Source organism: Lathyrus oleraceus, chromosome 1 (assembly GCF_024323335.1).
Source record: "Lathyrus oleraceus cultivar Zhongwan6 chromosome 1, CAAS_Psat_ZW6_1.0, whole genome shotgun sequence".
NCBI lineage: Eukaryota > Viridiplantae > Streptophyta > Magnoliopsida > Fabales > Fabaceae > Lathyrus > Lathyrus oleraceus.
In genome coordinates, this window is record NC_066579.1 from 413,228,869 (window position 1) to 413,253,529 (window position 24,661).

Below are 24,661 nucleotides of genomic sequence, written 5' to 3' on the forward strand. Positions count from 1 at the left end.
GTAATGGGCCTTCATATGGGCATGCGCCCAAACTTGTTTTTGACACTCCCTATCCTGAACTGACACCCCCCGCCCCCCTATTTTTTTTTACTATTTTGATCTTTTTTGTCATTCCTTTTTTGACATACTTGTTTTCATATATTTTGCTAATTTTTTAATTATTTTTTTTTATGAAAAAAGGTTGTTAATATTTTGATAAAAGAGGAAATTGGTATCTATATGACATGTTTAGATCCATTAGACTTTGATTTCTTTTTTTAATCATGTTAATGTTAAAGTTAATTACCTTGAAAATAATTAGATTTGTTTTAATCATTTAAATGTTGAATTTTAATTACCATTGAATCAGCATGTATTAGCCTAGGTCTTGATTAGGTGAAAAATATATTGATTCATGTATGAATTCACCATGATGCCATTCCATATCCTACATTATATATTCAATTGATCATGTGGTTAGCTTTCCATTAACTGTCCATTAGAACTCATTTCCTTTTTGATTGAATAATGTTATTTTGTGTATGTTATCATTTGATGCATGATGGTACTTCAAGTCATTCATCTTTGTGTGCTTGTTTTGATCATGTGACCCTAAACCTAATTCCTAATGTGTAATCATTAGAATGTGCATCCTTGTTTCACTTCCCATTTTCATTGTATTGTATGTTTATGCTTGAGGATTATCATATCCACTTGATTGTTTTAGGCATGACATTATTTTGTAACTTGTATGATATCATTTCTCATTCGATGTATTGATTAATGTCATCCCCTATTATGGGTAATATGTCCCCCATTACCATGAACATGTTATATCTTCGGATTTACTTTTCCTTTAATGCTTTCCATTGCATGCTAACTAATAAGATAATATCAAACGATAAAAAGATATTTTCAAAAGAATAAAAACACACTTGATCCAACGTCAAGTATTTTCCAAATCAAATTCACCTCAAAGCAACACGAGTGTTTGATCCAATGTCAAGTACCTCATCATCCATTTCAGTCCATTTCTCATTCTATCTTTATCTTTATCTCTTTCTTTTCACACACCTTTCATAATCAAATAAATGCCAAACACTTGATCCAACATCAAGTGCCTTTTTCAAAATAATTTCACAATAAATTGGAAAGTAAAAGTAGGGTATATGTATTTGTGCACAACACTCAAGTACTTTGGTTGTCGGTCATACCTAGCTTGTGGCCCGATGATTGACTTCCATTCAAAATACTTAATAATAAAACGAGTTCAATCTGGTGCTCTGAGAGAGAAAAAGAATGGTTAGGATGTCATTGTCCTCTCAACTCCCGAGTACGCTGATTATTGGTCGTACTTAGCTAAGGGTTAGGATGAAATTGTCCTCTCAACTCCCAAGTACTTAGATTGCCGATCGTACCTGTTGGTGTAAGCCCTAGAGGCCAATACTTTTGGTACTTGTATCGAATTATTTATTAATTAATAAAAGGCTTTTTCTTTATTATGGTTGTTTAATAAAGTCCCTGGAATAGATAGTCCGTTTAATGTATTAAGTGTGACTTAATCATGAGAGCATATTAAACATAAGGACACTATTCTTAAAGTATCCGTAGTCGAGCTTTAGTGTGAAGTGGGATAACATTAAAGCATTAAGACTATTATGTTTGTAGACTGATGATCACATCTCATGGATCATGGATAAAGAGTTATCAAGTCTTAAACATAGGTATGAATATTAAGAGTAATATTTATACCGGATTGACCCTGTAACACCCCGATAATAATATGATAATTATTTAAATTAAGTTAATAATATATTTATTAATTTAATTAGATAATTGGATTATTATTATTATTATTATTGGAATAATAATTATTGGAAAATATATATGTTGGAATAAGTAAAAAGAGTTTCATTTGGAAAATAAAGTTTTCACGTGAAATAGAGAAGCGGCTGAAAAGTGAAAAGTGGAGAAAGGGCAAGAGGGAGAGCAAGAGGGCAAGGTTGAAGAACGGAAAAGCTTGAAGCTCAAAGATTTGCCGGATTAACTCAGGTAAGGGGGGTTTATCGTCGTTTAATGGGTATTATGGGTTAGCATGTAATGGGTAGTGATAAACCGTTGAATTGACCCTAATTGGGATTTGGAATGCTGAAAATTGTGATGAGTAAGTTGTGTTAAATCTGAAATTTAATCGGTAATTGGATGGGTAGTGTTTTCCCGATCGTATAGCTTTTTACGGAATTGGAATCGGAGGTCCGGAAGTCCTCCAACGGCGGAAATTGCGGAGAATTCTGCATTCTGCTTTGTGTTAGCGCAGGAACAGCTTTCTGTCTTGCGTTAACCGGTTAACCCAGGGTGTTAACCGGTTAACACTGTTATGTATTTTGAATAATTGTTGTTTTGTCTGCGTTAACCGGTTAACCCAGGGCGTTAACCGGTTAACACTGTTGCGTTTTGCCAGAAAGTGTGTTTGTGCTGCGTTAACCGGTTAACCCAGGGCGTTAACCGGTTAACACTGTTAAAAAGTGGAAAAATGGATATTTTAAATGTTATGTGTATATGTGATGGTTGGCCTATATCGGTGAGCGATATAGTAGGGATTATTCCCGCTGTTTTGAGCAGTATAGGTATTAGTAGAGTGTGCTAATACTGTGTTTAATCATTTGACATGATATGGTGTTTGATACATGTGTTGATGATGTATGATGATATGCATAATGTTGTGAATGTATATATTATGCATGTATTTGTGAATGGACTGTTTTATGGCTTAGAGTGTGAGCATATGTCCATTGTGGATTGTTGTTGATGTTGCATTGCTAGATGATTAGCGTGCATAGCATAGCCCTTGGGGTTGTAGCTAATTCCCATAGTGAGGAATTAGTGAGTGAATCATTGTGGATTTGTTGTGGTTGTTTGCATGCTAGGTGATTAGTGTGCATAGCATAGCCTTTGGGGCTGTAGCTAATTCCCATAGTGAGGAATTAGTGAGTGAGTCACTAGGTCTCAAATGAGTGGGACTAGTGAGCTTAGTAGCCGTATCTGGATTGATCGGTGAGCTTGAACTATATGTTCAAGAATAGTCGGTACCGCATGTGTGGAGTCTCATTGCATAATGTATGTATGGCGTATAATATGAATGGATGTATTCCAATATTATACGTGTGGTTGTGTTGACATTGAGTATGAGTATGAATTGTGTTGGTATTGAGTATGATAATTGGGTTGATGTGCCGTTCCTGAATGTGTGATATGATTAGGGTGATTAATGTGTTAAATTACTTAACATGACATGATATTTTATAATGCTTATTATATCGATTGAGGAACTCACCCTTACAACTATTTTTCAGGTAACGAGCAGTGATTGAGTAGAAGCTAGTGCTTGGAGTCTAGTGTAGTCTCCTTAGTGGGTCATGCTCTGATAGATGTAACATCGGGACGGGATGTCTTAAATGTTTCATTGTTGGTTGTGAACCATTTTACATGTAATGTGTTACATGTTTTGAATGATCGATTTGATCTCTATCCGCTGCGTATTGTGCAATACTTTATATTTTGAGTTAAATAATGAGCATGACTAAATATTATGATGAATGGTGTGAAATAATTGTGTGACACCCTTGATTGCATATTACTCTGATTAATATGTTGTTATTTTAATTAAATATTTGGGGTATTTTAGAAGGGTGTTACATAAGTGGTATCAGAGCATAGTCGGTCGAGTCGAGTCGTAATTATTCTGTTTCCCCTGTACGGGATAGGTGTTGTGTAACCCTATCGGTACTTATTGTTTTAGCTTGTTGGATTAATCAGAATAGAGATGGCTGGAAGAGGTAGAGATGATGCTGCGATTGCTGAGGCTCTGGGTATGCTAGCTGGAGTACTTGGAGGAAATCCGAATGTTGTGGGAATGGGAGCTGCTCGTCAACTGAGTGAGTTCCAGAAGAACAATCCTCCAATGTTCAAGGGAGCATACGATCCAGATGGTGCTCAGAAGTGGTTGAAGGAGATCGAGAGAATATTCCGAGTAACTGAGTGTGCCGATAACCAGAAGGTCAGGTTCGGTACGCATATGTTGTCAGAGGAAGCAGATGATTGGTGGGTTGCTACCCGCACTGAGTTGGAATCTGCTGGGAATGCTGAGATCGCTTGGGCTGTGTTCAGAGAGAGATTCCTGAGGAAGTATTTTCCAGAGGATGTTAGAGGAAAGAAGGAGATAGAGTTCTTAGAATTGAAGCAGGGCGATCGGTCTGTTACTGAGTATGCTGCTAAGTTCACAGAACTGTCAAAGTATTACATTCCCTATGATGAGGCTACTGGAGAATTTTCAAAATGCGTGAGGTTTGAGAACGGGTTACGTCCCGAGATCAAGCGGGCTATTGAGTATCAGCGGATTAGGGTGTTTTCTAATTTGGTCGACTATTGCAGAAGGTTTGAACAGGATACCAAGGCCAGAGTGGAAAGCTATCAGCAGAGGGTTGATAGGAAAGGCAAGAATCAGAATGATCGTGGGAAACCGTATGCAGCTGGCAGAGGTTTCCAGAGACAGAGTGGGATGAAGAGGCCTAGTGGGGGAGACTCTAGCGCCCCTGCTAAGTGTTATAGATGTGGTCGGGCTGGACATCGTGTCCATGAGTGTACCAGTGCTGAGATGAAGTGTTTCAAGTGTGGAAAAGGTGGTCATTTGGCTGCAGAGTGCCGGTTGAAGACTGTAACTTGTTTCAACTGTGGAGAGGTGGGTCATATCAGTCGACAGTGTCCTAAGCCGAAGAAAGAGAATCAGTCAGGAGGCAAGGTCTTTGCGTTATCGGGTTCTGAGACTTTTGCAGATGATCGTTTGATCCGAGGTACGTGTTATATTAATGGCTTTCCTCTTGTAGCTATTATTGACACCGGTGCTACTCATTCCTTTATATCTTTGGATTGTGCTGTGAAACTTAAGTTAGAGATATCTGAGATGCATGGTAGTATGGTGATTGATACTCCTGCGAAGGGTTCAGTGACTACTACTTCGGTTTGTTTAAATTGTCCTTTGAGTATTTTTGGTAGAGACTTTGGGATGGACCTAGTGTGTCTTCCACTAGTGCAGATTGATGTTATTCTGGGTATGAACTGGTTGGTGTGTAACCGAGTTTATATCAACTGTTTTGATAAGACTGTGATCTTTCCTGAGATTGAGGAAGGAAAGAGTTTGTTTCTATCAGCCAGGCAGGTGAATGAGGCAGTAGCAGATGGGGCAGAGTTGTTTATGCTGTTAGCGACTCTGGAGGCTAAAGATAAACTAGTGATTGGCGATCTAGCCGTGGTGTGTGATTTTCCTGATGTGTTTCCTGTAGAAGTGAATGAATTACCGCCAGAGCGTGAAGTTGAGTTCTCGATTGATTTGGTACCTGGTACTAGACCGATATCGATGGCTCCGTACCGTATGTCTGCTGTTGAGTTAACTGAATTGAAGAGTCAGTTGGAAGATCTGTTGGATAAGAAATTTATTCGTCCGAGTGTGTCACCGTGGGGTGCACCAATGTTATTGGTTAAGAAGAAAGAAGGCACTATGAGGTTGTGTGTGGACTACAGGCAACTGAGTAAAGTGACGATCAAGAATCGGTATCCTTTGCCGAGGATTGATGATTTGATGGATCAGTTGGTTGGTGCGAGTGTGTTCAGCAAAATCGATTTGAGATCTGGGTATCATCAGATACGTGTGAAAACTGAGGATATTCAGAAGACTGCTTTCAGAACGAGGTATGGACATTATGAGTATTCTGTAATGCCTTTTGGTGTGACTAATGCGCCTGGAGTATTTATGGAGTATATGAATAGGATTTTCCATCCGTACCTAGATAAGTTTGTTGTGGTGTTTATTGACGACATTTTGGTGTATTCGAACTCTGAAGAAGAGCATGCTGAACATTTGAAAGTGGTTTTAGAAGTTCTCCGAGAAAAGAAGTTATTTGCTAAACTGTCAAAGTGTGAATTTTGGTTAGAAGAAGTTAGTTTTCTTGGTCATGTGATTTCAAGAGGTGGTGTTGCTGTTGATCCTTCTAAGATAGAAGCGGTATCTAAGTGGGAAGCTCCGAAGTCTGTTGCTGAGATTCGAAGTTTCCTTGGATTGGCTGGTTATTATAGGAAGTTTATTGAGGGATTTTCTAAGTTGGCGTTACCGTTGACGATGTTGACTAGAAAGGGGCAAGCGTTTGTTTGGGACTCAAAATGTGAAGAAGGTTTCCAAGAGTTAAAGAGAAGGTTAACTACTGCTCCTATTCTGATATTACCGAGTCCGTCGGAACCATTTGAGGTTTACTGTGATGCTTCATTGTTGGGTTTGGGTGGTGTGTTGATGCAGAATAAGCAGGTTATAGCTTATGCTTCGAGACAACTGAGGGTTCATGAGAGGAACTATCCGATACACGATTTAGAGTCGGCAGCTGTGGTATTTGTTCTGAAGTTATGGAGGCATTACTTGTACGGGTCAAGATTTGAGGTTTTCAGTGACCATAAAAGTTTAAAGTATTTGTTTGATCAGAAAGAGCTGAATATGAGACAGAAGAGATGGTTAGAATTTCTGAAGGATTATGACTTTGGTTTGAATTACCATCCGGGTAAAGCAAACGTAGTGGCTGATGCATTGAGTCGGAAATCATTACATATGTCTATGTTAATGGTTAGGGAATTGGATTTAATTGAGCAGTTTAGAGATTTGAGTTTGGTGTGTGAGAGTACTCACAATAGTGTTAAATTGGGAATGTTGAAATTAACGAGTGGTATTCTGGATGAGATTAGAGAGGGTCAGAAATCCGATGTGCTTTTGGTTGATAAGTTGACTCTAGTGAATCAAGGTCAAGGTGGTGAATTCAGAGTGGATGAGAATGGTGTTTTGAGATTTGGTAATCGGGTGTGTATTCCGGATGTTACCGAACTTAAGAAGAGTATTCTCGAGGAAGGACATCGTAGTGGCCTGAGTATTCATCCTGGAGCTACGAAGATGTATCATGATTTGAAGAAGTTATTTTGGTGGCCGGGAATGAAAAGAGAAATTGCGAGTTTTGTTTATTCTTGTTTGACTTGTCAGAAGTCGAAGATTGAGCATCAGAAGCCGTCTGGGCTAATGCAACCGTTGGCTATTCCAGAGTGGAAGTGGGATAGTATCAGTATGGATTTTGTTTCTGGTTTACCGAGGACAAGTAAGAATTTTGAAGCTATTTGGGTGATTGTGGATAGATTGACAAAGTCGGCTCATTTCATTCCGATCAGAATGGATTATCCGTTAGAGAGATTAGCCGAGTTGTATATTGAGAAGATTGTAAGTTTGCACGGTATTCCGTCGAGCATTGTTTCAGACAGAGATCCTAGATTTACATCGGAGTTCTGGGAAGGTTTGCAGAGGGCTTTGGGAACTAAGCTGAGATTGAGTTCTGCATATCATCCGCAGACTGATGGTCAGACTGAGAGGACGATTCAGTCACTAGAGGATCTTTTGAGGGCTTGTATTTTGGAAAAAGGAGGTGCTTGGGATTGTTATTTACCTTTGATTGAGTTTACCTACAACAATAGTTTTCATTCGAGCATTGGTATGGCACCGTTTGAAGCTTTGTATGGTAGGAGATGTCGGACACCTTTATGTTGGTATGAGTCCGGTGAGAGCGTTGTGGTTGGACCGGAGATTGTTCAACAGACTACGGAAAAGATTAAGATGATTCAGGAGAAGATGAGAATTGCTCAGAGTCGTCAGAAGAGTTATCACGATAAGAGGAGGAGGTCACTTGAGTTCCAAGAGGGAGATCATGTGTTTCTTCGTGTTACTCCGATAACTGGGGCTGGTCGAGCTTTGAAGTCGAAGAAGTTGACACCTCGATTTATTGGTCCTTATCAGATTTTGGAGAGGATAGGGGAGGTAGCCTATCGTATCGCTTTACCGCCGTCACTTGCGAATTTGCATGAGGTTTTTCATGTGTCTCAGTTGAGGAGGTACATTCATGATCCGTCGCATGTAGTCCAAGTAGATGATATACAGGTGAGAGATAACCTGACTGTTGAAACATCACCTATGAGGATCGAGGATCGAGAGTTGAAGCAGTTGCGGGGTAAAGAGATTGCCTTGGTGAAGGTAGCTTGGGGAGGACCAGCAGGTGGCAATGTGACTTGGGAACTGGAGAGTCAGATGAAGGAGTCTTATCCGGAGTTATTCGCTTGAGGTATGTTTTCGAGGACGAAAACTCTTTTAGTGGGGGAGAGTTGTAACACCCCGATAATAATATGATAATTATTTAAATTAAGTTAATAATATATTTATTAATTTAATTAGATAATTGGATTATTATTATTATTATTATTGGAATAATAATTATTGGAAAATATATATGTTGGAATAAGTAAAAAGAGTTTCATTTGGAAAATAAAGTTTTCACGTGAAATAGAGAAGCGGCTGAAAAGTGAAAAGTGGAGAAAGGGCAAGAGGGAGAGCAAGAGGGCAAGGTTGAAGAACGGAAAAGCTTGAAGCTCAAAGATTTGCCGGATTAACTCAGGTAAGGGGGGTTTATCGTCGTTTAATGGGTATTATGGGTTAGCATGTAATGGGTAGTGATAAACCGTTGAATTGACCCTAATTGGGATTTGGAATGCTGAAAATTGTGATGAGTAAGTTGTGTTAAATCTGAAATTTAATCGGTAATTGGATGGGTAGTGTTTTCCCGATCGTATAGCTTTTTACGGAATTGGAATCGGAGGTCCGGAAGTCCTCCAACGGCGGAAATTGCGGAGAATTCTGCATTCTGCTTTGTGTTAGCGCAGGAACAGCTTTCTGTCTTGCGTTAACCGGTTAACCCAGGGTGTTAACCGGTTAACACTGTTATGTATTTTGAATAATTGTTGTTTTGTCTGCGTTAACCGGTTAACCCAGGGCGTTAACCGGTTAACACTGTTGCGTTTTGCCAGAAAGTGTGTTTGTGCTGCGTTAACCGGTTAACCCAGGGCGTTAACCGGTTAACACTGTTAAAAAGTGGAAAAATGGATATTTTAAATGTTATGTGTATATGTGATGGTTGGCCTATATCGGTGAGCGATATAGTAGGGATTATTCCCGCTGTTTTGAGCAGTATAGGTATTAGTAGAGTGTGCTAATACTGTGTTTAATCATTTGACATGATATGGTGTTTGATACATGTGTTGATGATGTATGATGATATGCATAATGTTGTGAATGTATATATTATGCATGTATTTGTGAATGGACTGTTTTATGGCTTAGAGTGTGAGCATATGTCCATTGTGGATTGTTGTTGATGTTGCATTGCTAGATGATTAGCGTGCATAGCATAGCCCTTGGGGTTGTAGCTAATTCCCATAGTGAGGAATTAGTGAGTGAATCATTGTGGATTTGTTGTGGTTGTTTGCATGCTAGGTGATTAGTGTGCATAGCATAGCCTTTGGGGCTGTAGCTAATTCCCATAGTGAGGAATTAGTGAGTGAGTCACTAGGTCTCAAATGAGTGGGACTAGTGAGCTTAGTAGCCGTATCTGGATTGATCGGTGAGCTTGAACTATATGTTCAAGAATAGTCGGTACCGCATGTGTGGAGTCTCATTGCATAATGTATGTATGGCGTATAATATGAATGGATGTATTCCAATATTATACGTGTGGTTGTGTTGACATTGAGTATGAGTATGAATTGTGTTGGTATTGAGTATGATAATTGGGTTGATGTGCCGTTCCTGAATGTGTGATATGATTAGGGTGATTAATGTGTTAAATTACTTAACATGACATGATATTTTATAATGCTTATTATATCGATTGAGGAACTCACCCTTACAACTATTTTTCAGGTAACGAGCAGTGATTGAGTAGAAGCTAGTGCTTGGAGTCTAGTGTAGTCTCCTTAGTGGGTCATGCTCTGATAGATGTAACATCGGGACGGGATGTCTTAAATGTTTCATTGTTGGTTGTGAACCATTTTACATGTAATGTGTTACATGTTTTGAATGATCGATTTGATCTCTATCCGCTGCGTATTATGCAATACTTTATATTTTGAGTTAAATAATGAGCATGACTAAATATTATGATGAATGGTGTGAAATAATTGTGTGACACCCTTGATTGCATATTACTCTGATTAATATGTTGTTATTTTAATTAAATATTTGGGGTATTTTAGAAGGGTGTTACAGACCCGCTATGAGAATACTATATAGAAAGTTATGCAAAGTGTCATAAGTTATTCTCATGGTGATAATGGTGTATACCACTCTTCGACCTGAAACCACTATGGATCCTAGATGTAGAGTCGAGTGCTTTATTGCTGATCCAACATTGTCCGTAACTGGATAACCATAAAGACAGTTGATGGGTACTCCACGAAGCATGCTGAGGGACATGAGTGACCTAGATGGAATTAGCCCATCCTGCGTAACAGGATAAATGTCTATGGACCCAATATTGAACTGGACAAGGATGACACGGTCTATACCTTGTGTTCAATATAGACATAAGGGCAAAGGGGTAATTATACACATAATTATTATCACAGGAGGTTTTGTCAAATCACATGACATTTTCGTGACTTGGGTAGCAGTGATGTGTTGCTAGATACCGCTCACTGTTTATTATGTTAAATGCGTGATTTAATATGATTGCCAACGTCGCGAAAACCTACAGGGTCACACACAAAGGACGGATTGATGAGAGATAGAGTAACTAAGGAACATCGTAAGGTACGGTGCACTTAAGTGGAATACGAAATATGGTAAGGTACCAAATACTTAAGTGATTTTGGGCATATTATAAGATATGGGCCAAAATGCACTTAAGTGGGCTTTTTAGCTTGAAGCCCACACAAGTGGTTCTATAAATAGACCCCTTGGGTAGAAGCATTATCACTCAGACTAACACTCAAGTGAAGACTTGGAATTTCGTTTCCCTCTCTCTCACACTCAAAGCCTTCATTCGTACCAGCTAACACTGAGATTGAAGGAACCCGTTCGTGTGGACTGAGTAGAGACGTTGTCATTGTTCAACGTTCGTGATCGCTCCGTGGATTTATATCCAAGGTTTTGATCGTTACAAGAGATCTGCACCAAAGGTTTGAATCGCCACAAGAGGTAACGATTTTATCGCCGATCATTCCCATTCGTAAGGATCACTAAATGGAGAAATTTTAAATTCCGCTGCGCCTTGGATGGCAATTCTCCTTCAGTGGTATCAGAGCCACTTACGAAACCATGAATCTGATAACTGTTTTTGTTCTGTATTAATATGATTAAAGACAGAATGAATCAAAAATTAAATTGAGATCGATCAAGTTATATATATTATATATATAATCCTAATGCAAAATACATTATATATGATATAGTGTTCTCGTTTCGTTCATTCAAACACTCAATGGTTGTTTTCCTTTGAGCGATCAATGGTCGTTTGCTTCTTGATCCGACATTAGTATGGTTAAGCAATGACGTATTGATCAATCATACTGAATCAACAATCGAGATGTGTTTGACGGTCTGAAATTGGTGCATCAGGGTTAGTGACGGCACAAGGGTTGTGTTGTCAGAGAGTTATGCGATTAGGGTTATGACTTCACAAGAGTTGTGCTTTCTAAACACTTTTTGGAACAGTGTTAACCGGTTAACGCATATGGTTAACCGGTTAACGCAATACGAAATAAATTTTTTAAGTTTTTCAAACAGTGTTAACCGGTTAACGCATTTGGTTAACCGGTTAACGCAAGACGGAAAACAGTTTTCCAAGAGATTTTCAAACAGTGTTAACCGGTTAATGCATTTGGTTAACCGATTAACGCGAGGCAGAAAACAATTTTTGAACAGATTTCAAACAGTGTTATCCGGTTAACGCATATGGTTAACCGGTTAACGCAAGGCAAAATTCACCCGTTCGGCTAACTCAGTGCTTTAAAAGTATCAAGTGTTGATGCGAAAAACGACGTCGATTTTAAATGAATTGTTCATTAAAATTTCGCCTTTGCGTAGTGTGATCGGTCGTCGAAATTTAATTTGGTTTTAATTAATTAAAAGGATTAAAATTGATAATAATAATAATGTGTTTATTATTGTCTTGTGGTGATCGGTTATGGCCTTAGTTTTCCTTTATTTTGCTTTGGGTTTTAAAATACGACCTGCGTGTCGTGCCTCTCTTTTAATCTCCCAATGTAACTTCTTTTCTCATCTCACTCCCTCGTATGTAAAACGAGTTTCTTTTATGTAATGTAATGATATGAAGAAAGCAAAGAAGTCAATGCCAAAGGAGGACAACCTTGAAGATCTTGCTTGGAGAAGCTTAGATCGTTGTTAGGTTAGCTTAGGTTCTCTCATTGGCTTGGGAGAACAATTGCGCTAGGGGCCATAACTGTTTCATTATGTATGTATGTATGTTGATGCATGTGAATGTATGTTGATGCATGTGAGAGACGGTTTATATGATAAACAAGCCGGTGAGATCAGAAAAATTGCAATTCCCTCAAATTAAATATTAAGTTTATGCTTTCCAAGTTTTAACACTCATCAAGACTAGTAATGGATAATGTAGGTTTCGCCTACGCGAAGTGCATGTTCTATATTAGTAAGGTGCGATGGGATAATTGTAATATCCAATTGTTAAAACAATGGGTCAAACTTAACTAAACTAATTATGATAACATTATATATGTTTAGAAGCAAGAGTTGGGAATGATCCATATGATGGATTGGAATAAGGAGTTATTCACCCAACTGAAATTTTTGAGAGTTGTATGAGATACAATTGGAAGGAGTTCCTACCTAAATAACCTAGTTTTGTGTAATTCGCCTACGCGGACTTAGAACGAAGTGAAATATGGATCTCGACCCACTAGAAAATCTTTCAACGGGATTTTCCGAATCAAATGATGAGGGTCATTTGTTTTGAGTAAAATAGTGGGAGCATATTTAATTAAAGGCCTAATTAAATATGTCAATGATACTTATATTTTCATTAATCCTTGTGTAGATTACCATGACAACAAACACCTCTAACAACATCTTGCGATCAACCCTTGACAAGGAAAAATTGTCTGGGACAAATTTCCTGGATTGGTACCGAAACCTGAGGATTGTCCTCAAACATGATAAAGGGAAAGGCAAGGAAGTTGCCAAACCAAAACCCACTATTGCTGCTTTAAAGCCTAGTGGAGGCATAGAAAAAGAAGGCACCTGCTTCCATTGTGGTAAGACCGGACACTGGAAGAGGAACTGCCCAAAGTACCTGGAAGATAGGAAGAATGGAGTAGAGACTCCAACTTCAGGTATTTTTATTATTGAAATTAATTTATCTACTTCTGCATCATGAGTATTAGATACTGGATGCGGTTCTCACATTTGTACAAATGTGCAAGGACTAAAAGGGAGTAGAAAATTGGCAAAAGGTGAAGTCGACCTACGAGTTGGTAATGGAGCAAAGGTTGCTGCCTTAGCCGTAGGAACTTATGAATTGACTTTACCTAGTGGTTTAATAATTCAGTTAGAGAACTGTTATTATGTACCTGCAATTAGCAGGAATATTATTTCCGTTTCTTGTTTGGACAAGTCCGGTTTTTCATTCATAATAAAGAACAATTGTTGCTCAATTTATTTGAATGATATATTCTATGCTACTGCACAAATGAACAATGGACTATATGTCCTTGATCTTGAAATGCCTATTTATAACATTAATACTAAAAGGATGAAACCTAATGAGTTAAATCCAACTTACCTCTAGCATTGTCGATTAGGCCACATAAATGAGAAACGCATTTCCAAACTTCATAAAGATGGACTCTTGGACTCTTTTGATTATGAATCATATTAGACATGCAGATCTTGTTTGATTGGAAAGATGACAAAGTCTCCATTCACAGGAAAAGGTGAAAGAGCTAATGATCTTTTGACCCTCATACATACTGATGTATGTGGACCACTGAACATACCAGCCAGAAGAGGTTTTCAATACTTCATCACATTTACTGATGATTTCAGTAGATATGGTTATGTGTATTTAATGAAACACAAATCAGAGTCCTTTAAAAAGTTCAAGGAATTCAAGAATGAAGTACAAAACCAACTAGGTAAGAATATTAAAACTCTTCGATCAGATCGAGGTGGTGAGTATTTAAGCCTAGAGTTTGATGACCATCTAAAAGAGTGTGGGATCCTATCCCAACTTACTCCTCCTGGAACACCCCAATGGAATGGTGTATCTGAGAGGAGAAATCGAACCCTGTTAGACATGGTCCGATCCATGATGAGTCACGCCGATCTTCCAAACTCCTTTTGGGGACATGCGCTATTGACAGCAGCTTACACACTTAACCGTGTTCCATCCAAAAAGGTTGAGAAGACACCATATGAGATATGGAGTGGTAAGAAACCACATATGTCTTACATGAAGATTTGGGGTTGCGAAGTTTATGTGAAACGACAAATTTCAACTAAGCTTGAGCCCAAATCTGACAAATGCTTATTTGTGGGGTATCCTAAAGAAACAAGAGGGTATTATTTCTACAATCCTTCTGAGGGCAAAGTGTTTGTCGCTCGAACTGGAGTTTTCCTAGAAAAGGATTTTATTTCCAAAGGAATCAGTGGGAGGAAAGTAGAACTTGAAGAAATTCAAGAATCACAAAGCATTGATACACCTATGGAGGAATTAGAGCAGGAAACACAAGTAGTTGTGGAAGAGCAACCTGCTCAAGTAGAACAAGACCAACGTAGGTCAGGCAGGATACGTCACCTACCTGAGAGATATGTATATCTCATAACAGATCAAGGTGATGTATTACTCATGGATCAAGATGATCCTGTGACCTACCAAGAGGCCATAATTGGTCCCGAGTCTGAGAAGTGGCTAGAAGCCATGAAATCTGAAATGGATTACATGTACACAAACCAAGTTTGGACCTTGGTAGAGCCTCCTGTAGGGGTTAACCCTATAGGATGCAAGTGGGTCTTCAAAAAGAAGACTGACATGGATGGTAAAGTACATACCTATAAGGCAAGACTGGTTGCAAAAGGATATAAACAAATTCATGGGGTTGACTATGATGAAACCTTTTCACCAGTTGCAATGCTTAAATCTGTTCGGATTTTACTTGCTATCATTGCATATCATGATTATGAAATATGGCAGATGGATGTCAAAACTGCTTTCCTTAATGGGAATCTTCTTAAGGATGTGTACATGACACAGCCTGAAGGATTTGACATACCAAAAGAAGCCCAAAAGATATGTAAGCTACAAAGATCAATCTATGGATTGAAGCAAGCTTCCAGAAGCTGGAACCTTCGTTTTGATGAAACGGTAAAACAATATGGATTCATCAAGAATGAAGATGAGCCTTGTGTCTACAAGAAGGTTAGTGGGAGCATGATCGTTTTCCTGGTATTATATGTAGATGACATATTACTCATTGGAAACGATGTCCCTACCCTACAACAAGTAAAGACTTGGTTGGGGAAATGCTTTTCTATGAAGGACCTAGGTGAAGTAGCCTATATATTAGGAATCAGAATCTATAGAGATAGATCACAAAAACTGCTTGGCCTAAGTCAGAGTACATACATAGACAAAGTGCTGAGACGCTTTAATATGCATGATTCCAAGAAAGGATTCATACCTATGCAACATGACATGTGTCTATCAAAAACACAATCCCCTTCAACTAAGGAAGAAAGGGATCGCATGAATAAGATTCCATATGCATCTGCAATAGGATCTATCATGTATGCCATGTTATGTACTCGACCAGATGTCTCGTATGCTTTAAGTGCAACGAGTAGGTACCAATCTGATCCTGGTGATGCCCATTGGGTAGTTGTCAAGAATATCCTTAAGTACTTGAGAAGGACTAAGGACTCATTCTTGATATATGGAGGTCAGGAAGATTTGGCTGTAATTGGTTACACCGATGCTAGCTTCCAAACAGATAAGGATGACTTTAGATCACAATCTGGTTATGTGTTTTGCTTAAACGGTGGCGCTGTGAGCTGGAAAAGTTCAAAGCAAGATACAGTTGCTGAGTCTACAACCGAGGTCGAATATATTGCTGCCTCAAGTGCAGCAAAGGAAGCTGTTTGGATCAAAAAGTTCATTAGTGAACTTGGCATAGCCCCTAGCATTGTGGATCCCATTGGTCTCTATTGTGATAACAATGGTGCTATCGCACAAGCTAAGGAGCCTAGATCTCACCAACGATCCAAACACATACTTAGGCGTTATCATCTCATTCGAGAGATAATAGATAGAGGAGATGTGAAAATATGTAGAGTACCTACACTTGACAATATTGCTGACCCACTGACAAAGCCTCTTGCGCAGCAGAAGCATGATGGCCATACTAGATCAATTGGCATTAGGGGTATGCCTGATTGGCTCTAGTGCTAGTGGGAGATTGTTGGTGTAAGCCCTAGAGGCCAATACTTTTGGTACTTGTATCGAATTATTTATTAATTAATAAAAGGCTTTTTCTTTATTATGGTTGTTTAATAAAGTCCCTGGAATAGATAGTCCGTTTAATGTATTAAGTGTGACTTAATCATGAGAGCACATTAAACATAAGGACACTATTCTTAAAGTATCCGTAGTCGAGCTTTAGTGTGAAGTGGGATAACATTAAAGCATTAAGACTATTATGTTTGTAGACTGATGATCACATCTCATGGATCATGGATAAAGAGTTATCAAGTCTTAAACATTGGTATGAATTTTAAGAGTAATATTTATACCGGATTGACCCGCTATGAGAATACTATATAGAAAGTTATGCAAAGTGTCATAAGTTATTCTCATGGTGATAATGGTGTATACCACTCTTCGATCTGAAACCACTATGGATCCTAGATGTAGAGTCGAGTGCTTTATTGCTGATCCAACGTTGTCCGTAACTGGATAACCATAAAGACAGCTGATGGGTACTCCACGAAACATGCTGAGGGACATGAGTGACCTAGATGGAATTAGCCCATCCTGCGTAACAGGATAAATGTCTATGGGCCCAATATTGAACTGGACAAGGATGACACGGTCTATACCTTGTGTTCAATATAGACATAAGGGCAAAGGGGTAATTATACACATAATTATTATCACAGGAGGTTTTGTCAAATCACATGACATTTTCGTGACTTGGGTAGCAGTGATGTGTTGCTAGATACCGCTCACTGTTTATTATGTTAAATGCGTGATTTAATATAATTGCCAACGTCGCGAAAACCTACAGGGTCACACACAAAGGACGGATTGATGAGAGATAGAGTAACTAAGGAACATCGTAAGGTACGGTGCACTTAAGTGGAATACGAAATATGGTAAGGTACCAAATACTTAAGTGATTTTGGGCATATTATAAGATATGGGCCAAAATGCACTTAAGTGGGCTTTTTAGCTTGAAGCCCACACAAGTGGTTCTATAAATAGACCCCTTGGGTAGAAGCATTATCACTCAGACTAACACTCAAGTGAAGACTTGGAATTTCGTTTCCCTCTCTCTCTCTCACTCAAAGCCTTCATTCGTACCAGCTAGCACTGAGATTGAAGGAACCCGTTCGTGTGGACTGAGTAGAGACGTTGTCATCGTTCAACGTTCGTGATCGCTCCGTGGATTTGTATCCAAGGTTTTGATCGTTACAAGAGATCTGCACCAAAGGTTTGAATCGCCACAAGAGGTAACGATTCTATCACTGATCATGCCCATTCGTAAGGATCACTAAATGGAGAAATTTTAAATTCTCCTGCGCCTTGGATGGCAATTCTCCTTCAGTACCTAACTTGTGGTCTGATACTTGTCTCCAAGTCTAAAATCAACAACAACCAATCAAATCCAATTTTTTGCCTCAGGGCATCCAAAAACCTTTTCACAAAGGGCATGTTACTTCCTTTCTATCTTGGTATGAACAACGCTTAAGCCTCTCATGCTCAAGTACATAAGTAATGTTTAACTGCTAGAATGCGATTCAAGCGCATCCATTCTGCCACAAACAAACACTTAAGCCTCACATGCGCGAGCATACAAGCAGGGTAACTGCTAGAACATGAGCGTTAACACTGTCTACTCAAAACAAACAACACATACTCTTTTTTGTACTCAGAACTACGGAGCTCTGACTTCCTTCTTACACGAATAAGGATACGTAGGCACAAGGATTCGAATCCTTGGAGAGCACACTAATTTAAAACTTTTTTCTCCATCAACCAATAATAAGTAACCTTCAGATAATAACATCCATACGCACAAAGAACAAGCATAATGGTTCCCATTGAGTACAACGAATATGATAGATGCTAATACCTCCCCCATTGCATAACCGACTCCCGAATCCGCTCTTGGATGCGAAGATCATTCTTTTGGTGTTTTATCGCTATTTCCCCTTTCCTCTAAAATAAATAAAATTCGGTGAAAACTCTATATTTTTCGCGGCGCGACACATATATGATCGATGTATATGGAAAAGAATCTTGAAGCCTCAAAATAATGAAAGAGAGAAAGTGTGAAAGCCCTATAAAATTTTGTAAAAGTAAGGAAGTAGCTCATGAGTTCTAAGACAACTCACACACTCACATTTAAAAGCCTTTTTCTAACCTTTTTATATATTAAAAATGATTTCAGACCGAGCCAATTGATTAAGAAATCATTCACTATCTTTTAAAAGGCATTTTGAACTACCCAATCAGTTGGGGACTTAAGCCAATCGATTGAAAAAAAAATTTAGCTAGCCAATTGATTGGAGAAGACCTAAACGATTAACCAAATTATTAGGACATCATCTGAATGACCTGTAACGACTTTCTATCATTCATTTCCTTTTAAGCAATCATAGTTGATTATTTTAAGGGCATCCAATCGATTGGAGCAAGATACCAATCAATTGGAAACTCAATTTTGCTTACGGATCTTTTTCTTTTTTGGATTTTCCTTCTCCGATATAAAGGAGGGCCACATCCTCTTCATTTCACAACATTTTCGAAATCTTTACATTTTATTTGGAATTTATCTCTCAATTTTCTCCTTTTCTCTCCCTAGAAATAATTTATCTTTTACTTAAGTTGCCTTGGTGCTTTTGAGTGAAACATTACTCCTGAGAAAGAATTTGTAAGTGGTCGTGCTTCACTAAAAAAACACCTAAAAATGTTTTTAAGCCTTTTTTTAGTTGATTAGAAAACTCTCACCTTCACTAAAAACTATTTTTGAATTATCTATCTATCTATATATTTCACCAATGTTACCTTAATTCCTTGTGAGTGAAAACTACTTGTGAGTAAAAATTTGTATTGGTGTTGTGCCATTGTTGATACTTTCAAGAGTGCAATACTCTTGAAAATTAGAATTTGGTTCTTGAGATTAATCAGTCTTAAAATCTCTATTCGGTACAATTACTTGGAAAAATTATGTTTGGTTATTGAGATCAGTCAAGAAAATCTCTAATTAGTTTGCTAGCTTAGCTTGTGAAAAAACTTTCTTTTTAGTTGGGGACAAGCCATTATAAAATCTCTATATCTGATTGTATCAAAGGTTCATGGATATAACATGTAAAATCTTAATATTATAGTCAAAATCTCAAGAAACTTGAATCTTCTAAATGAGGCTTGAGATATCTTCATGTTGATTACCATTATCTGAAAGTTGAAAGGTCAAACCACCAGCTAACCTTGAAAACATAAGTCTTCACTCGAATGTTGTTTGACTACAATATTGACTTTAAAGAGATAACTTGATCTTCATGAATATCTTCAAAGGATAGCTTGATGAAACATCTTGAGCATCTTATACCGCTTGAGTTATCTTCAATAGATACGGACTTTACTAGATATCGTTTAACATCAGGTGTTATCATCATTAAAACCATACAACTAATCAGTTGATTGCAACTTTTCTATCAAGAAATTTCACCACCTTGGATCACCTTGACAATACCTGTATTTGAAAAAAACTTCAATATGGGGATGAATTTGAAAAAATTATTAAGTCCAACATTGTTAGTTAGAAAATTATGTGTGTTTGTCTGTTAATTGAGAAAAACACTATGTCCCACATTGCTTAACTTACACACTATAGTTAGTTTCCAAAATTATATAAGAAAAATAAAAATTATAAGTCTCACACTTCTTATATTACATTCCTTTGTTAGTTCATTTCATTATATAAGAAATGTGCATGTTTCATTCCAAAATACAACAAAAATTTCTTGAGTTTTTTCTACCTCGTTCTCTTTACTATGTATTCTCTAATTGTTGAAGCGTCAACTTCTTTCATATTTCTTATACTCGTTGAATCTTTCGAGTATTTCTTAGATTCTCTTTGGAGAGTCATTTAAAATTCTCCTCGTTCCACAAATTATTTAAGGTGATCAAACGAACATTATTGAATTCTCTTTGGAGAATTATTTGGATTCCTTATAGTATGAAAAATTACTTAGGATAGTCAAAATATCATTATTTTAAGATGTATTTCTAGACCGATTATCTACTGTGCAATAGTAATAGTTTCAGTTTTGAACCGAAGTATTTTACCTAGGAGACATTGTGCTTGATGTCTTGCGTAATTTGGATAGTATTGTGAAACATCTTACAGAGGGTAACCTAGTTAGTAAATCAATCCGATAATTTCTTATGTTGCATATTTTAAAAAATCCTAAAATAATAAATACAATTCCAATACTGTTTGAGTGAGTATAAATTATGATACAATGACATACATCCATTCCAACACGACTGCATTAAGATGATTCCATAGTTTTTGCTATTATTCTTGGTATTGTTCGTCGTTTGACGAGCTTACTTGTCGGTACGCGAAATTGATGAAATAAAGATTGTTATAAACACATGTTTGAACCTTGAAGAGAGTTGACAATTAAAGATATAGATTGGCATCATTGTCTAATGTAATTGGTAACGAGAGTTTTGATATTGTTAATAGAAAGAGAGAAATAAAATTTGGAGGGTGGTACCTCGAGGTTGACTGATGATTGACGAAGTGACATCCCCGCTAACGGTTGAGGAGGTGTCACTCATTAAGATCAGAGGAAAATAGGTGGTGTGGCGCTAAGAAAGGTTTTGGATCGAAATCATATATTTTTTATATATAAATCAAATATGTTATACGCGCAACAGTAGAGACTAATCTCTCTCTAAAAAAATTTAACATTATGATATTCCCAAAATTTGATTCTAACCAAAACCTTTGTTTAAGAGGGAAAAAAAACTCGTATCATTTTATCCAAATGCTCTTAAACGGTATATTATTATTGATGAAACCAATTTTTTTTATATAAATGAATTAATAAGTTAAAGAATGAAAATAAATTTGATTCATAAATACTAATAATATCCTTGACTATAGACTAATTCTACTTTATAAATGTACATGAAGACAATCTATAGGTTATAACTTTAAATATAAATGGTAAATAATTTAATATCTCATAATAAAAATAATTTTCATGAAAAAATAAGTTGTGTTTGTGTGCATCATAGTAATAATTTAAAAAGATTTCTAAAAAAATAATAATTTAAAAAATAAATAAAAAGCATTCCTAAAATCTTGGTGATGGTGCAACATGAGAGTGACATTCACGATCTCTCCACCTCTCTCTCTCTTACATCACACATACACTTTCTCTCTCATACTATATTTTCTCATTGAAACTTCCTCTGTTTCGGATCACCACATGACCGTTTCCTTCTTCTTTTTCTCTCTCTCTGCAACAAACACTTTTCTCATTTTTCTATTCTTTCATAGTTGTGGGATTCTTTGACCCACTTCTTTCTTTTCCCAAAAACACTATTTTTCTTTCTTTTACAACCCCAAGGTACCCTTTTTCTTTTCCCATTCTTGTTCTTTCGAAGATTCTACCATCTGGGTCGTTTTCGTTGATGTCTGTAACGACCATTGAAGGATTGGTTTCGAATTCCGAAAATAAGATGGGGTTGGATGACAATGTCAAAAGCAATGAAGACGATAATAATAATATTAATAACACTTCTCGTGTGGAAGGAAGTGATAACGAAGAAGGAGGTACTCTTAGCAGATACATGAGTGAGAGTTCTGTTGCTGCTACTGAGGAGGAGGAGGAGGATGAAGATAGGAAGATTGAATTGGGTCCACAATGTACCTTAAAGGAACAACTTGAAAAAGATAAGGTTTGGTTTGATTTCTTTTCTTTCGTTTTTCTTGTTTTTTTGTCTTCCAATTTTCTGAAATCAGAATAAAAATTTGTTCTTTTTTGTGATTTTAGGATGATGAGAGCTTGAGGAGGTGGAAGGAGCAGCTTCTTGGAGGTGTTGATATCAATGCTGTTGGAGGTGATTTTGGTTTTCAATTTATGTTTCTAATTTTGACATTTTGTTAATTCTTTGTATTGCTTCTCTGCATTGTCGTAAAGCATTTTGTTTCTTTGAAGATTTTGAATCATGATCCTATTTTTAAGGCCTGAGTGTGTTATTTCAAATGTTATCATGGCAAGTTGTACAATTTCTGTATCATTATCTGATCATTGCAAATGTGTCAAATACACTCCCAATGTCCGATTGTGATTAATTCACACCGCAATCAGTGTACACAATTCCTCAACTTTTGTAGTGACCGAAATCGTAAAAGTCTTTACGTGACTGCAACCGTCATTTAAAACCTTCATAGTTTACCGACAAATGGAGAGGTCACTCGAGTTTTGAGGTAACCTTGTAAATCTGACCGTTGTATTTAAACACAAGTTGTAACATGTAAACCTTAAGCTTGCATAATAAAACGGTAATGCAGACAGAGACATAGGTACAATTGGCCGAACTTTGTTATCAAGTCTTGTATATTCTTTGTTTTGAACCGAGTTTCTGATCTAACATGTTTATATAGATAAGATGCAAAATTTGTTAGTAGATTATTTCATTTTATGAATTCCTAGTACTAATGAATCTTAAAACCATTCCATTGTTCCTTGTCTTGTAACTTGGTCTCATGAAAATCCATTGGTTTATTTAGAAAAACTTAACCTAACTTGTGGATTGTATATACTATGAGTAATTTAGAAACCCTGGAGCCGGATGTGAAGATCGTGAGCCTTGCAATAAAATCTGCTGGTAGACCTGATATTGTTCTTCCGATACCAGAAGATGGAAATCCAAAGGGTTTATGGTTTACTTTGAAAGAAGGTAGCCGTTACAGGTTGGTTTTCACTTTTCAGGTCAACCATAACATTGTTTCTGGTCTCAAATACACCAACACTGTCTGGAAAACTGGTATCAAAGGTAACTCATATCAATCTCTCTCTTAGGCCTTGTTTCGATTAACTTGTTCGAGTTTACACGCTCATTGTTGAGCCTTATTGTTTGTTACAGTTGATAGCAGTAAAGAAATGATTGGAACCTTCAGCCCTCAATCTGAGACTTACACTCATGAGATGCCTGAAGAGACGACACCGTCTGGAATTTTCGCTAGAGGGGCATATACAGCTAGAAGTAAGGTAACAATTTTTAACAAATCTCGCGCGTTTGGTAGAATCGTTGTGTCACTGTGATTTTGTCAAACTTACCGTGATTCCAAACATGCACTACTATTGCTGGTCCCATACTTTTTGAAACTGAGTTCAGACAAAGGTATAAATTCCCATCTACATCAGTTCATGCTTTTGCGTATTTAATACATTCATGCTTTTCATGAAACATTATTTGAAATACTATGAATGTTGTAGAGGCCTACACCTCTGTATTGCTTTCACATGCCAGCTGCAATAGGTTAACAAAAAAGAGTTAGTAATCATGTGAATCTGAATTAATGCTTACTATTTTGCATCTACATCAGTCCATCAATAAATGTTCTAATAAATATGGTGTTAGACTTCATGTGCACATCTTCAACCACTTTTCTGAAATTCGAATCATATTTTATTCTATTAAATACTGACATAGACACGGACACCGACTCAGACACGTTTTGATGCATTTCTTCTCGTTTGATTTTTTCAGTTTGTTGATGATGATAACAAGAGCTACTTGGAGATCAACTACACTTTTGATATCAGAAAGGATTGGCAGTAACTAGGATTCAGATATATAGCTGAATTCTTCTCCTCCTACATTGATTCATATGTTGAATTAATCCTTAATCATTGTTATTTAATGCTGAAATCTCCTTCAGTGTTTTAGTTTCTTCTTTTTCATTGTTTATTTTGTTTATTTCTAATCCTGTCTGAGACTGGTAATCTTAACAATGATGAGAGGATTTTTGAAGGATGATATTGGTATTAGTATTCATTTCATAGAGATAGTTTTGTCAATAAAATTGAATTTTGCCTCTTTGGGTGCATAACTATATATGCTAATTGCTTTTCTTTCTCTCTTGGAATAATAGCTTATTGAGTTAAAGTGATTGTTTTTTTGTTTGTCTTATAAGTTTTCATATAATAAATGTTTACTATGTAAATACTGATGGATATCTTTTTTACTATTCCCTTTATCTTTTTTTATAAGTTCATTTGTCAACTTTTACAAATATTAAAAAGTTATTTATTAATTATTTTTGAGATTAAATATATTTTTAGTATTTTTAAAAAAATTAAATTTCATTTTTTATTTCTATAAACTTTTCTTTAATCTTTGCTAGATTATTCTGCAAGTAGTTTGGATCCTACTGTCTAGTTAATATATTTTCAAAATGTTTTTTACAAGGATTACAACATTATAAAAAA

General features: G+C 37.0%; 1 protein-coding gene across 1 annotated transcript; it reads left to right on the forward strand.

The window, feature by feature from the left end:
• Nucleotides 1-21,546: 21,546 nt before the first annotated feature.
• LOC127076940 (rho GDP-dissociation inhibitor 1) lies at nt 21,547-24,287 on the forward strand. Its single transcript, XM_051018688.1, has 5 exons — nt 21,547-22,121; nt 22,217-22,283; nt 23,004-23,222; nt 23,313-23,437; nt 23,940-24,287. The coding sequence occupies exons 1-5, from the start codon at nt 21,855-21,857 to the stop codon at nt 24,009-24,011; spliced, it is 750 nt and encodes a 249-aa protein (XP_050874645.1). The 5' UTR covers nt 21,547-21,854; the 3' UTR covers nt 24,012-24,287.
• Nucleotides 24,288-24,661: the final 374 nt, after the last annotated feature.

What these genes read in the sequence shown, in the direction of transcription:
- LOC127076940 (XM_051018688.1), top strand. Translation starts at nt 21,855, where the DNA reads ATGTCTGTAACGACCATTGAAGGATTGGTTTCGAATTCCGAAAATAAG. An exon ending in TGATATCAATGCTGTTGGAG is followed by an intron (nt 22,284 to 23,003) that starts GTGATTTTGGTT and finishes TGAGTAATTTAG; the next exon opens with AAACCCTGGAGCCGGATGTG. An exon ending in CATATACAGCTAGAAGTAAG is followed by an intron (nt 23,438 to 23,939) that starts GTAACAATTTTT and finishes TGATTTTTTCAG; the next exon opens with TTTGTTGATGATGATAACAA.